Source organism: Microplitis demolitor, chromosome 2 (assembly GCF_026212275.2).
Source record: "Microplitis demolitor isolate Queensland-Clemson2020A chromosome 2, iyMicDemo2.1a, whole genome shotgun sequence".
Lineage (NCBI taxonomy): Eukaryota > Metazoa > Arthropoda > Insecta > Hymenoptera > Braconidae > Microplitis > Microplitis demolitor.
In genome coordinates this window covers 4,678,366-4,694,867 of record NC_068546.1, presented here as the reverse complement: position 1 = coordinate 4,694,867, position 16,502 = coordinate 4,678,366, and the positions used below count along the sequence as shown (strand labels likewise).

The 16,502-nt window shown below is 27.6% G+C and overlaps 1 protein-coding gene across 2 annotated transcripts in view; it reads left to right on the top strand.

Annotated features, from left to right (window-relative positions):
• LOC103580196 (zinc finger protein rotund) overlaps nt 1-16,502 on the top strand; it is a 73,121-nt gene that overhangs the window by 13,990 nt on the left and 42,629 nt on the right. The window contains exons 2-3 of one of the 2 annotated variants that reach the window (XM_008561865.1): nt 7,427-7,495; nt 7,598-7,634. In XM_008561865.1, the coding sequence (XP_008560087.1) occupies nt 7,427-7,495; nt 7,598-7,634 (106 nt within the window). Of the gene's footprint in view, nt 1-7,426; nt 7,496-7,582; nt 7,635-16,502 lie in introns of both variants that reach the window. The other variant, XM_053742892.1, reaches the window with a different exon arrangement.

Here is a 16,502-nt window from a genome sequence, read left to right as displayed (position 1 = left end):
TTGCCGAGTTACTATTTAGCTGGAGAATAAAACTAAAATTTATTTGATAAGTTATTTGATAAATTGCTCATAGGCTTTAATCCTACAAGAAAATTATATTTTAAAATCTCATTAAAAATAATTATAAATATAAATTTATTTTCTCTGTAACTTTTCCAACTGGCTTTGGTCTCTCTTACGTTCATTTTTATTGTTTTTTTAACTTTTTTTTAAGTCAAATAACATTTGAAATAATTAACTGGGATTAAATCGTTAAGCTAATTAATAACAACGATACTTTTATTTAATCTGTCTAATTTAAATTCGTCAAGTATAAAATAAGTCGTTAATATTTTATTATTATTTTAAATTCTCTTATGATTTATTATTTTTTCCAGCCTCTGGCTCTAGCTTATTTTGTTGTCTACCCAAAAAACATCGCCCTTTTGCTTTTAATTATTATTTTTAGTTTTCGTTTAAATAGTCGAGAATCTAAAGCGCGGCAAAAATTTTTCTGCCTTTTTGGTATAGGCGCCAATTATTTAAATTCAAAATAATTTATTTAAATAATTTTTAAACTTAAGAAAATCAGCCATTTTTAATTTTCTCAAATTTTTTAAATTCACTCTTTGAATAATTTTTTTAAAAATTTTCCATCAAAACCAAAAATCAAAATTTACTTTAAAAAAACTCTGATCTCATTTTCTAACTACAAAAAAAAAAAATTCTACGGCCCATTATGCCCCTCTAAGAAAAAAATCTCCAAACCCTAAATATTCCCGCTCATAAATAAAGTCTATTTTAAAAATAATGTTTATAAAAAATGTGTTGATACTAAAACACCCGTAATACAAAACCTTCCCAGCAGCAGTCCCAGTCTCTTCTTTATCAATCAGAATGTGTAAAAGTTTGTAACGAGAGCCAAGTGATAACTTTAAGAAAAGAATAAGAACAAGTAAAAAGAGAGCGATTGAATGCCAACTGTTGAGTTTTATCACCCGTACCTCTTTTTACTCCAATCTCTGTAGTTTACTCTAGATCTACAGTCTACACCCTTCTCCCTTTCCCTTTCCTTCTACTCTACCCCCTACCCCTACCCCCTACACTCTACTTCAAACTCTCCATCTACAATTTAGACTCCTCTGTATACAAGAAACTAACCAAGTAGTATATATATACATATATATATATATATATGTAGCATATGTCGTCAATTTTTACAAGATCCAAGTCCTAAGATACCCGGCAAGTCACACGATCGTTCACCACATGTGTATTAAATTTTAAATTTTCTCCCTCTTTTCCCTCCTTGTTCATCTTCGCCTTCATCTTCTTGTTCTCATCAAAATTTCGGGGCTAAATTATATAGGACTACTCGAAAAATACTTAGACTCCTATCTCTTTCTCAAGAGTCAAGAGTCGAAAGCCAAGAGGCTGACATGTAAAAAAAAAAAAAATAAAATAAAATAAAATAAAACATGTAAGATAGGAGTTTAAAATTGTGGGAACACATGTGTTTTATGTTTAAATATTAATCTTCCCACTGTCTATGTATGAAATGGATGAACTGGGAATTAGTGTGGGAGGTAGAAGCATGTGAGTATGTGCGAGTATGTGAGGATAAGAGGGTTCAGTTACGGAATAATTCGGCCGAGTTATTTATTAATTGCAGTTTGTTGATATGGGAGATAGGGGGTGGATTATTTTTATTTGAATGTTTGGATGTGTTGGCGGGGATTTTAAATTTAGTAGAGGTTTTTTTAATCAGGGGAAGGGGTGAGCTGTGTTCTTAGTTGGTGGTTAATTAAGGGCAACCCTTGAGAGACATTTGTCCAGCTGCTGTCAATTTATCAGGAATGACATCGATCGCTTTGGGAAGAAATAAGAGAGCTTGTCTATGCATGGGGGTTTTAGTTGTGGGTTTGTTGGGGATTAGTCTGAGGAGGCCAAAATTCGAGATGGGGAGGGAATATTTGAATTTTTTCGGCGATTTAGTAGGGATGGGATTTTGAATTTAAATTGAGGGGAAAGTATTGAGTTTAGAGAGAAAATAAAAGAGAGCTTTTTTGTAGGGAATTTAATTTTTAATAAAAATGGTCATGAGGAATTTTTATGTAAAGTTGATAGTTTATGAGTTTTTTTAATTTTTAAATTAAATGGAGCCAGCGGGGGTGAATTTGAAAAGTTTTAGAGTTTAAATTTTAATTGGCGGGAAAATGAATGAGAGCTTTTTTGTAGGGAATTTAATATTAAATAAAAATGGTCTAAGTAAATTTTTATGTAAACGTAATAGTTTACGAGTTAACTTGATTTTAAAATTCACTAAATTACATAATGAAATAAAATTTGTTTAAAATTTTATTGGGCCAAAAAAACATGACTAGAATATTCAAATCTTTAAATCTAGTGACCAAACCTTCTGTCTTGTTTTATCCCTCAGTATATTATCCTCTAACAATTAGCAAAATGCTAACATACAACCGCTTCAACTTTAAATCCCACCCCTTAAAATTCCATAAAAATTTTTCTCCCAAATTTCCATTCTCGACTTAGCCCCCTAAAAAAAACCAACCCTCAGGAAAAAAAAAATAATCGTCTGGACACTGACGTCATATCTTCCAAGTTGAGCTAGGTCGCTTACCCCCTTTCCCTCCGAGAAAAAACCTAGCATATCACATCTTTATCTCACAGCGCCGAAAAAAAGCTCGTTCGCTCGCAGAAAGGACGCCGGGCGTCGTGGCGTTCGGCTGATCAATACGCCTCGTACGCGGACGGTCACGCATGTGCAGGGAGAGAAAAAAAAGCACCCTCTTTTTTTCCACCTTCTTTTCATCCACCTCCCCCTTTCCTTCAACCCCACCCCACCCCTTCTCATCCCATCGTCTCCGTCTCCGTCTCGGTCTCGGTCTCTATCTCCATCTCCTCTTTCTAGGCTGCCCGATTTTTTTCCTCCTGTTACCTCCTGCATTTTTTACGCCTTTTTTTTACTCACCCTCTCGTACGCGAAGCTTTGAGGCGCCCGGGGGTGGTTAGTATCCTCCCGACCCTCTCTCCCCGCCTCTGCTTCATCGCTATTTTTTTTTTACCTCTTCCCCCCCCCCCTTCTTTACTCATTACTTTTTTTTTCTTTATTCACTACATCGCCCTCTTGCTTCTCCTCTTCCCCTTATCCTCCTTCTTCTCCAGCCCCACCTCACCCCATCATCCTCTCTACCCATGGCTTCTTTTCGTCGGCGTCCTTTTGCTATCGAAGCTCTCGCCTATTGTACCAATACTTTCTTGCATTCTCCCTCACAAGCACATCGGCTTTCTCATCCCCCGTAAAAGTATTTTTTTTATTTACCTTTTTTTTTTAGTCATGTCTTTTTTTCCCTTTCTCCACTTTATACCTTTCTTTCACTCGTTTTTACCAAGCTCTGAAGCTCCAACATATATTTATATATATATATATAGAAGAAGAGGAACCAATACAAGAGGAGGTAAAGCCTCCGAAACCCACACAAGTCTATCAGTACGAGACCTGCCGTACTCTGACGAGCCGCAGGGGTGGAAAAAAATACTCCCCCGGTATCTTTTTTATTTTTTCTTTAGATATTTTATTTTATTTAACCTTTTTTTTAAACCCCACCATCGTCTATGAGCAAAGTCTCAGCTCCTCCGATGCCTCACATGGCTGCTTCCAAACTCCCAAGCTCCTGGTTACGTGTTAATTCTTTTTTTTTTTTTTTTTTTTTTGGTTTTATTATTTTGTTATTTATTTATTTTTTGCTTCGGGTTTGTATGCACGGTTCTCCGCTGTATAGACAGGCTTGTAGTTTATTTTTTTAATCGAAACAATTTTCTAACCTTTTTTTGGTTATGCATTTTTCAAACAAATTTCGAGGCTGGCGAAGAGTTTTTTTTATTTCAATGGATAAGCTTGAGAAGTGGTCTTAAATGGAAGACTTTTTACAGAGGATTCAATTGACCATTGAAAAAATTTTTTTCAGCAAAAAAAGTTTTTTGAAAATTTTTTTAATTGAAAATTGGAAATGTTTTTTTGAACTTTTTTATTTTTGATTTTATGGCCTAATTATTTGAGATACGGTAAAATATGTAAGAATACTTTTTTTAGGAAATTAAATTTCCTACCAAAAAGTATTCATTGAATTTTTTGATAAAATCAATAGGTAACCCGTAATTTTAATTTTAAGTAAAATACTTTTAATACTGAATTTTGATCATTATTTTTTTTGGAAATTGTTTTTTTTTAATTTTCAGCTTAAATATTAAAAATATGAAAAAAATATATGAGACCATTTTTGTAGCAAATTAAATTTCCTACAAAAAAGTATTTATTAAATTTTTCGATAAAATCAATAGGTAACCGGTAATTACAATTTGAACAAAAATACTTTTAATAATGACTTTTGATCATTATACTTTTTTTTGTGAATTTTTTTTCAAATTTGCAGCTTAAATATTAAAAATATGAAAAAAATATATAAGACCATTTTTGTAGCAAATTAAATTTCCTAAAAAAAAGTTTTTATTAGTTTTTGTCTCAAATTAAATCCTACAGATAAAATGAAACAAAACTTATAGAAAATTTCAAATTTTTTTCAATTAGTAAAATTATCTAATAATAGTCCATTCAAAAAAAAAATTCCCATTATTTCTTGGTCACGTAAAAAGAGCGCAGATGAATAAATAATAAATGTCAATGAGTCTTTATTTCCACATTTCGTGATAAAAAATATCCACATACATTTATACACCCATCCATATATTTAATATACTTCTATATATTCATTAAAAAAAAAAAAAAAATACAATAATAAAAAAGCCGAGCCAATCGATTGGCTCCGACCGATTCCGACCTTAGACCCGGGCAGGAAAAAAGAAAACAAAAAAGTCCAAGCTCAGGATCTTTTTTTGTTAAAAAAAAAAAAAAAAACATCGCGTCTATCACGCAAGCTCACAAAAAACAAGAAATTATATATAAATTTATATAAATATTTTCTAAACCAACCACAAGACTTCCGGTTAGGAAGCATCACTCAATTTTTTTATATATATATATTTCATATATTTTTAACTCACCCCAATTTTTTAAGAAGCGAATCTGGATCTGATCATCCCCGGAACTAAAGCTCTTGTAGCCACCCCATATTTTTTTTTTCCATTGAGTTGAGTTTTATTTAAGTGGGAGTCAAATTCCATTTGAATTTTCTGTAACAAAAAATTTTTTAAAAATAAAATTTCCCATGAATTTTTGTTAAGTTTTTGAAGCCACCTGTAGCCGATGCTTCAAGGACCCTGTGTACATACGATAGTTATTTATATATTTATATATATACATTTACGTGTAGACTAAAGTCTAGTGGGTCAATAGTTTTTTAAATTTTGAATTAAGTTTCAAGATGATTCGGTTTATTTTTTTTTTGTTTGCGTAACGCTTTAGTCGACAAACAACTTGAGAGCAATGCCCTTTGAAGGAAAGAAGGGTGAGAGAGAGAGAAAAAGAGGGTGAGGGGAAGGGAGGAAGGAAGAAAACGTGGGTGACTGGGTCATAGGATATCGAATGAGGGATGACCTCGTTTCCCTTCTCAGGACCCTTGGTCAGATATATTTTACCCTACGCAAATATAATTTGTCGTCTTTTTCATGGGATGTAGCCTCAGTTTGCTTTCCTTTTCTTTGCATTCGTATTCTCTGGGTTAAATTATTGTTTATTTTTATTTTCTACTTTTTTTAATTCGAGCTCCGGGTGGGTATGAAGGGTTTTAAATTAGAAGCTAATTATTTTTGCTTGTAAAATATGGAGGTAGGGAACAGATTTATTTGGGGTTTTATAGGAAAATCAGGATTTTTTTATCGGGTAGGGTAGAAAATATTGAGGTTGTTTTGGTTGTCAATTTATTCATTGGAAAGAATTTATCAGTGAAAAAAATTTTTTGTCAATTCCAATTGGGAATTTTGGATTTTGTTTTTTTTTACAAATTAGATGAGGTTTTAAATTTCGGGATTTTAGTAAAAGTAGAGGGATTTGAATATTTTATTAGATAGCTGGTTTGATGTCAAGTTGACGAGAAGTATGGAAAGATTTTTGATTCTGTACAATTTGAAAATCTTCATATTTTTAGTTTGAGATTTTGAGGATATTTGGAACTCTATTTAACATTTTTTCACTCATTTTTTAGTATCACAAAATGAAAAAAAAATTTTTTAATAAAAAAAAAAAAAAAATAAAAATACAATTTTTGAATTCGGTCAAATTTTGAATTTATGTTAAAAAATTCATTTCTCCACTTCCGGTCATCGTAAAAAAATGAAAAAAATTTGACTACACTTTTTGAAAAGTCTACTTTGATATCAAATTGATAAATTATCCAAAAAAAATAATTTGGCCAAAAAAAATAAAATTTAAATTTTTGAATTCGGTCAAATTTTGAAGTTATATTAAAAAATCCATTTCTCCACTTCCGTTCATCGTAAAAAAATAAAAAAAAAATTCAATACACTCCTTGAAGTGTCTACTTTAATATCAGATTAGTCAGCTGCCTCAAAAAAAATGTCCACTTCACTAAAAATCCAAAAAAACGTCATATATTAAGTTTAAATTTTTTGGCCAAATTTCGAATTTCAAAATTTTGTATTTTCCCTGGCATAAAAAAATCACTACCCTTTCAAATATACCGTTTAATAAAAAATGACCAAATTTTCTCAAAAAAAAAAAAAAAAAAATTGGTCCTTAAAAAAAAATCTTTAAAATTTGTCAAAAAATTAAAATATAATGTCAAGTGCGTAAAAATTCCCTGAATCAGTTACTATGTCTCTAAAAAAAAAAAAAATGTTTTGACTTCCAAGGTTCAGCTTTCAAGTTCCAATTCTAGTTCCGCAGGATCAAGTTTTCCCTTGTCTTTGTCACGAAACTTAGTAAATATGTTTCTATTTCGTCCAAGTGTAAAACTGAGACAGACTTTTTAAAATAAAAAAGGCGCGAAAGACAAAGAGGGATAAAGTACGAAGGGTAGTTGTAGTTGTATAGAGTTAAAATAAGGGGTTGAAGATTTAAATGTTGACTAGATTGGTTGGGGTTGTAGCAGTCTTGTAACTTTGGTCCTGCAAATAACGGACACAGCCAGTTTTAAAACTTTTAAATCTAAACATTTAGCTTTAGATTCAATTGTTGGGTGAAATATTTTTATAAAAGAGCTGTTAACTCTTGATGGAAACTATTTCACACCATATATATGTATATATATATGTTCTTCTACTTTTGTATTATTTATATTTTATTGTTTCATATTTCGATTCATTTGCATTTTCATTTTCACTTCACTCTTTTCTCCTTTTGTTCATCATTATGAGACACAATGCCCATAAGTACAGAGCTATTATTTAGTTTTGTATTTTTTTTTTTACTTTGCCTAAGGTTTAATTTAGTTTTTTTGTCTTGTTGAAGCAATGCAATCCCCACGAGAAAGACACGGATTATTGGGGCACTGGACGAGGAGCAAAACAGGGCTACGAGGTAAATTTATATCGCTAATTATTTTTTTCATATTTCGGGGTAGTAATTTTGTTTTTTTTATACAGATTCTTACTTTCTGAGACTTAGCATTTTTTGTTACAGGCAAAGATGAATGCTGATCATAATCAACTACAAAAAGGTAATTTTTTTTGGAAATTTGTTAAAAAAAAATTTTTTTTTTTTTTAACTTGAAAGAGGAGGAAATATATGAATTTTTTTTTATATATCTTATATATAGATGCACTTGTTAGTTTTTTTGTTAACCTGCAAGTGTGATGAGATAAAGAAAAAAAAATTTACTTCAATATTTTTTGTGACAAAGTGGGGTAACTTTTTTTGGTTACGTTGAATGAAGTGAAATTTTTTTCAATTTTGTTTAGAGTAGCAGGTTGAAAAAAATATATATGTATATATAAGGTATTTGTATATATTTAAAAAAAAAAGGAAATATTTTTGAACATTGAATTTTTGAAAAATTACAGATTTTATTTTTTCAATGCTGGTATTTTTGATAATTTTTTTTTTTGACCTGCGAGTCTAAATTTGAAAAAAAAAAATAAATGTAAAAAAAATTTACTAGATTTTTTATCCGGAAATCAAATGAGGCTGCACCATAACTTGTTTTTGGTCCACGTCCACGGAAGAGTTATATATACTTAATTTATGTACATGTATATATAAATACACATATAATTTTTTTTTTTTTTTTTTTTTTAAGTAAACACTTGCGGGTTCAGAAAAAAAAATATGTCCTTTAAATAAAATTTTTAATTTTCATAATTTATCATGCCTTTGACTATAAATTTCAATTTTTTTATGTTTATAATATGACTTTTGAAAAAAAAAAAAAAAACATATTTTTTATGCGCAAAAATAAAATTTTCAAATTTTTGATTTAAAAAAAAAAAAAACTGAATTAAATTAAAATTTTTTTGAGTACAATAATTAAAAAATCAGATATTTTGATTCTTATGTATACTTATATATATATATATATATATTTTTATTGTTCTTTTATTATTTTTTCACTAATTCAGCCTCTTACGTCATAAATGCAAAGTCATAACCGGTTTATATTTTTTTTTAACGATCTAAACATATATTTACTCACGCACAATATATATATATATATATATATATATATATATATATATATATATATATATATATATATATATATATTATTTTTTCTGTTATTTATTACTGAGAACAAAAATTTGGCCGGACGTTTCCTGAATCTCACACCGTTCCCCGCTAATCTGTCTGGTTTATATCCTAACAATAAAAATAATAATAATGACAACAATAATTCAACAATAAATACAAGGTCACTAAATTACATAACTCTATTAAACATTGAAACTTTAAAATTGACCCTTTGTTGCATACTTACATACATACTTTTACTTTGAATTTTTTTTTTTATTCAAAATAATAAAACCAAAAAATTTACTGACTGTAAATTTGTATTTTGTTGACAAAATGTTTAGGCAATTTGTTTTTTTTTTTTACGCAGATTCGTTGGTTGATTTAATGAATAAGAGGAAGGGAAAGTTATAAAAATATATGGATGTTTATATATGAAGGATAGAAAATAGTGCATTTCCCTTTTGTCGAGCTGGCAATGACCCCAGAGAATTACATTTATTGCTATTTCACTTCTATATGTATATATATGAGTATATTGGAGTACATAACACTAGTACATATTAAGAGATGTTGGCTCACAGCAAATTGAGTAATAGCTCGTAAATGGTTAAGCCACGTTTCCATAAATGTTTTTCACTGTCAATGGCTTTTTACCTAACACGAGTAAAAAGTCCCAAGTGTACATTACTTCTTGTGCTAAACTTGTTACTGGTATCGAATACTCTGTCAAACGTTTTATCAATTATTAATTTGGGGGTTTAATAAATTTGGTGTTGGAACTGGAGAGGGAGAATGCTGAATACTGAAGAGTAGATTGGGGAGGGATTTAAAAGAGAGTTTGATTACTGATAAATATGAGGCAAGAGGGTGGCTGGGTGGTGGGTGTCTTTGCCACTCAGGTACGAGCGACGATGCAAGAGTTGTTTTTATTTTGCTGACCAGCAAATCTCAAGGCAGAGTCCTCATTTACGATAACTCAAATTAGTTAATGACTTTAATTAACTTTTAATTAAATTATAAATACAATAACTGTCATTAGTATGTTTTAGTTATTTTTATTTAGATTTTTATTGCAACGAGTGTCGGACACTTTTTATTTCATACCAACACATTATTTATTTTATTTTAACTAAAGTCTTTTAATTATATTTTAGTTAATGTTTTAATTAAGATAACTCGTAAACTATTGAGTTTAAGTTTTTATTTGTAAGGACATTTTTTTTAGGAAATTTAATTTTATACAAAAAAGTATTGAGTTACTTTTTACGTAAATTCAATAGTTTGGACATAATTTTAATTTTAACAAAAAATTATTATTTAAATTGAAATTTTTTTTATTTAACTTCAATTTAAAATTCACGTTTAATTATTCAAAATTAACGCTAAACTATTAAAGATACGTTAAAAATGTATCAATACAATTTTGTAGAAAATTAAATTCTCTACAAAAAAGTATTGATTGACTTTTTACCTCAAGTCAATAATTTCGTCAGAATTTAAATCTAAACCCAAAAACTTTTATTTCACACAAAATTTATTTTTCTGAACTCCGATTTAAAATTCCCGCTCAATTATTTAAAATTCCATCTAAACTATTAAAGATACGTCAAATATGTATCAATACACTTTTATAGGAAATTAAATTTTCTACAAAAAAGTACTAATTGACTTTTACCCTAAAATCAATAATTTCGATACAATTCAGTCTCCAAAATTTCTATTCCCCCCTAAATTAATATTTTTTGAACTCCGATTTAAAATTCCCGCTCAATTATTCAAAATTCCCTCCAAAATATCACAGCTCCAACAAAAATACACTAATTAAATCTTACAGTAAGCTGAATTACCCACCTAAACTTATTAATGATAAACGTCCCGTTTCAAAACGTTTCCAAAAACTACTAAAATTTCCTTACCTCAACCAAACTTCTTCTTTACAATTTAATTCCTCTATCCATAAATGAATAATTACCAAAAAAAATAAAAAAACCACAAGCAAAATTAAAATTATATTTTATTCCCAACATTGACTAATCACTAGCTTTTTTCCATCCACAATTAATAATTATCTTCAGCAATATTCAACGTAGATAAATTAGCTTCACAATACATCAGACGAAATTTAATATCCACTTACATCCATTCACATTCACACAACACATTTAAATATATATATATATATATATAAATATATAGTAATGAGCAACTTCATTAAATACTAATATATATTTAATTCAAAAATTTAACCGTTATTTATATTAATATAAATTCATTGAGATATTTTTTTTTTATAATTAATTAAATATATATATATATATATATATATATATATATATATATATATATATATATATATATTTTTAGTCGTGATATTTTTATAACTAAGGTCATCTACAGAAATATATATGTATGTAATATTATATTTTGATCATGTAATATATATATATATATATATGTATATATTTTTAAAAATTATAAAAGTAAGAGGAACAAAAAAAAAATATAAAGTTGTTGTTATTATAGTTATGGACATATTAAATTATGCAAAATATGTTGGCAAATGTCATTGGCTAGCGACGATCGATTAATCGATTTTTTTTTAGTAACTCCGGTTTTACTTTATTTTAACTATAAAATAAAAAAAAGAATTTAAACAAAGAATTTTTTTTTTCAATTAATAAATTAAAGAAATTTAGAATAAATCAATTTTTTTTTTTTTTTTTTTTTTTTTGAAAATTTTTTTTTGATGCAAAGTACAGTTTTACAGGTGTGTAAATTAAAAAAAAAGCCACGGTCTTGAAAGACATAAAAAGATGTATAAAACGATAGAGTGATCTTGATGGTCTAGACGGTGAGCAGACATATTTATATAGATGTATACATATATAGATATATTACTTTAGCAGTAATATCTTTCACTTTATGATTGACATACTTTCAATCAATTTATTATATTTAAATAGACAGATATTAATATTTAGTTTAATAAAAAAAATTATTTTTAGTTTAAGATTTTTATTGCACTCATTAATAAACATTTAAATGGTATTTTTTAATGTTAATTTGTACCGAGTCATATTTAAATAATAAATTATTCATTTGTGAAATTAATTTTAATTTTAAAAAAAAAAATTGTTTTTAACTTATAATTTAATTTTGATTTTTTTTTCCTTTCAACTAAAGGATCCATTTTACGGATAAGTTGATCAAGGCTTGGATAGGGAATTTTATTTGCTATAAAAATGTTCTTATACATTATTGTCATATTTCTGATAGTTTAATCGTAATTTTAAATCAAAATTTATCAAAAAGTATAATGATCAAAATATTCAGAGGTTTTATATTTTACTTGTAATTAAAATTACATCTAACGTATTGATTTTGGGTGGAAAGTCAATGAGTACTTTTTTATAGAGAATTTAATTTGCAACAAAATTGTATTCATAAATTTTTGTCATATATTTGATATTTTAGTCACAATTTAAAATTTAAATTTATTTAAAGTATAATGATCAAATACATAGAACTTTTTGAAATTTTATAATTTAAAATTACCGTTAAAATATTCATTTTATCAAAAAAGTCAATGAGTACTTTTTTGTAGAGAATTTAATTTGCAACAAAATTGTATTCATAAATTTTTGTCATATATTTGATATTTTAGTCACAATTTAAAATTTAAATTTATTTAAAGTATAATGATCAAAAATATAAAACTTTTTGAGATATTATAATTTAAAATTACCGCTTAAATACTAATTTTATCAAAAAAGCCAATGAGTACTTTTTTGTAGAGAATTGAATTTGCAACAAAATTGTATTCATAAATTTTTGTCATATATTTGATATTTTAGTCACAATTTAAAATTTAAATTTATTTAAAGTATAATGATCAAAAATATAAAACTTTTTGAGATATTATAATTTAAAATTACCGCTTAAATACTAATTTTATCAAAAAAGCCAATGAGTACTTTTTTGTAGAGAATTGAATTTGCAACAAAATTGTATTCATAAATTTTTGTCATATATTTGATATTTTAGTCACAATTTAAAATTTAAATTTATTTAAAGTATAATGATCAAAAATATAAAACTTTTTGAGATATTATAATTTAAAATTACCGCTTAAATACTAATTTTATCAAAAAAGCCAATGAGTACTTTTTTGTAGAGAATTGAATTTGCAACAAAATTGTATTCATAAATTTTTGTCATATATTTGATATTTTAGTCACAATTTAAAATTTAAATTTATTTAAAGTATAATGATCAAAAATATAAAACTTTTTGAGATATTATAATTTAAAATTACCGCTTAAATACTAATTTTATCAAAAAAGCCAATGAGTAATTTTTTGCAGGCAATTAAATTTCCTACAAATTACATCTATTCATTTTTCCCCAAAGTTCAATATTGACCGCGTTATCATCATTCAAGTAAAAATATGAACTAAAATCAATTATTTAAAAAAAATAATAATGAAATTATGATAAAAATAAAGTACTGTAAGAATAAATGTATGTTATAAAAATAATATAAGTCTATAGATAAAACTATGATGCACGAAATGTCAGGGAGTAACGCCTCATACTTTGGCACTGGCACATATGAGTTTACGAGTCATGATATCTTTAAAATTGTGAGAACAAAACCGAGAAGGTTACACCAGCATTTAAATTGTTTAATAAATATTTAAACATATATTTTTATATAAATATTAAGTATAAAGGATAGAGTAAGAGATAGAGGTAGAGAATATAAGAATGGAGTTGATGGTGGCCTTGGGGCGGGCAAAGAGCAGATTAACAAACTGCCTGGATTTGGGCATCATGCGATCTGTGCATTAACAGGCGTCTTGGTCATAACAACCATGAGCAAAATGTATAGTACCTATATCTTATTGCTCTTCGAGCTATACTCTACGACTTGCGTCATATACGGAACTTTTAAAAAATATATGTGCGGTATATTATTGAGTATAGAGTATAAAGTAATTTGTGGAATGGTGACGAGAAATAGTACTCTGGTTAATTAGATGAGAGTAAAGGTAAAGGTAAAGGAAGAAGATGAAGAAGAAGAAGAAGAGGTTGAGGTTGAGGGTCGCCCAAGGCGCCGGTTTGAACATCTCCAATCACAAGACACTTGATCGCCTCAAGAAATTAGTTTTCTCATCTACACTAACATTATTTGTGTAAAAATATAATACAAGGCAGTTAAAGTATTAAGTGATCCCTTTTTCAAATTTTAATATTTTCATTTTGAGTAAATAAATATCTTATGACTTAGCGCGGGGTAAAATGGGCCCAATTTTTTTTGTTAGTTGTAGGTAGGGTACTGTGGGCACCATGACAAAATTTGGGTCATGCGAAATTTGGTTAAAAAATTTTTAATGGGGTAATATGGTCACCATGAGGTTTTTGAGTTCCTAGTAAAATAAGTCGCAAGCTTTTAGTAAAGGGGTAGTGTGGACATAATGAGGGTAAATTCAAAATTTGTTAATTTCGAAATTAGATCTACTAAATTTTATTCGAAAATTTTAATAAAAATTAGTTTTCAAAATGTAGACCTATTATTTTTTTAAATTCTTGTAAAAAAATTGTTTATGATGACGAAAAAATTGCTGAGACTTTATTTTAATTTTCTGTACGTTTATAAAAATATTTTGAAAATTTTGTTAAAAAGAAATGTAAATAATTGCGTTATAAAATAAAAATGAAAGTAATTGCAATAATTTTAATTACTATTCAATAAAAATTAAATAAAATGATAATGACTGTGTATAAGCATTTAATTGACTGTAATTTGTAAATAAAGGCCTTGTAAGAATAATTAAAATCCATTCACCTTAATTTGTTTTTGCATATTGACTTTAGAAAATAATTTATTTAGCAAATGATAAATAATTGATAAAGTATGACCATAAGTTTGTTGACAAAATTGGCGAAGATTGTATGATAAATATGTCAGATATCTCACGACTAAATTATAATAGACATGTGTAATGTCTATTATATCTGTGTAAGACATACACATACACATGTAAACATTTATAGTTACTATTATTATGATGATTACACAGAGCGACAATTTAATACTCACAATTTTATGTATTATAACTTGTTACAATGGGAAATAATTGACAAATTCCCACGAAAATAAAATTACAACTTGTTTTGTTGACTATTTTTTATTTTTGTACATATATGTACCAATTATTTTTTTTTATTAAATAATGATAAAAAAAACAATGACAAAAAATTTTTAAATAACAGTTAACAACAACAACAACAATAACAAAAACAACAACAACAACTTTAGCAACAACAACCTTAGCAACAACAATAAAAACAACAATAACAACAACCTTAGCAACAACAACAAAAACAACAACAACTTTAGCAACAACAACAAAAACAACCTTAGCAACAACAACAAAAACAACAACAACAACAAACTTAGCAACAACAACAAAAACAACAACAACAACAACCTTAGCAACAACAACAACAACAACAACAACAACAACCTTAGCAACAACAACAACAACAACTTTAGCAACAACAACAACTTTAGCAACAACAACAACAACAACAACAACCTTAGCAACAACAACAACAACCTTAGCAACAACAACAACAAAAACAACAACAACCTTAGCAACAACAACAAAAACAGCAACAACTTTAGCAACAACAACAACAAAAACAACAACAAGCTTAGCAACAACAACAAAAACAGCAAAAACTTTAGCAACAACAACAACAACAACAACAACCTTAGCAACAACAACAACAAAAACAACAACAACCTTAGCAACAACAACAAAAACAGCAACAACTTTAGCAACAACAACCTTAACAACCTTAACAACAACAACGACAACAACAACAACAACAACAACAACAACAACAACAACAACAACAACAACAACAACAACAACAACAATAATAATAATAATAATAATAATAATAATAATAATAATAATAAAAATAACAGCAAGAATATCATTAAATAGAGCCATCCGGCTTTACCCGGAATGGAAAGGTAGATTTCTTATGTAAATACAATAAAGCTATAACAGTGTAATTAACACTTATTTTGCACGCTTAAATATGAATTTTAAGTAAATGGGTTATGCCTTATTATTTAGAAGTTATTAGAAGTCTGAGCTGCAAAAATAAGCTTTTTTTGTTTTTTGTGAAATTTTCGATGTCATCAAATTGTTAGAAAAGATGTTTCAAAAAATCAAGTATTTTAGTGAAAATTGAAGCTAATCATTCAAATTTTGAGATACTTTTTACAGAATTGAGTTATCATTTTCGGTTCAAAAGTTATTTTAGGATGAAGCCAGAAAATTCATTTTTATGAAAATCAGAAAAAAATTTCAAACACCCACAACTTCCAAACTAATCGACCGATTGGGCTTATCTTCGAACTTGATCAAGGTAATCGGTCAATAAATAAGTTTATATAATTTTATTTAGATCCGTTAAGAATTGCGGGCGCTATCGTGATGACAAGGTGCGTTATATTGTATATATATATATATATATATATATATATATATATATATATACATACATACATACATATATAAACTTTTGAGTGGGTGGTATTTTTTGACTCTACTAGCTAAAATAAGATATATGGTGGCAAATTTCTTTGATAATTCGATCATGAGACCCATTGCAATAAGCCGATTTCTAAAGAAATCTACCTAAAAGGAGACTAATGAGAACATGAACAACAAGAAGAATAACAGTAATAACAAGAATTACAACAACTGCAACAAAAATAACAACAACATCAACAACAAATAACAACAACAATAATAATAATAATAATAATAATAAT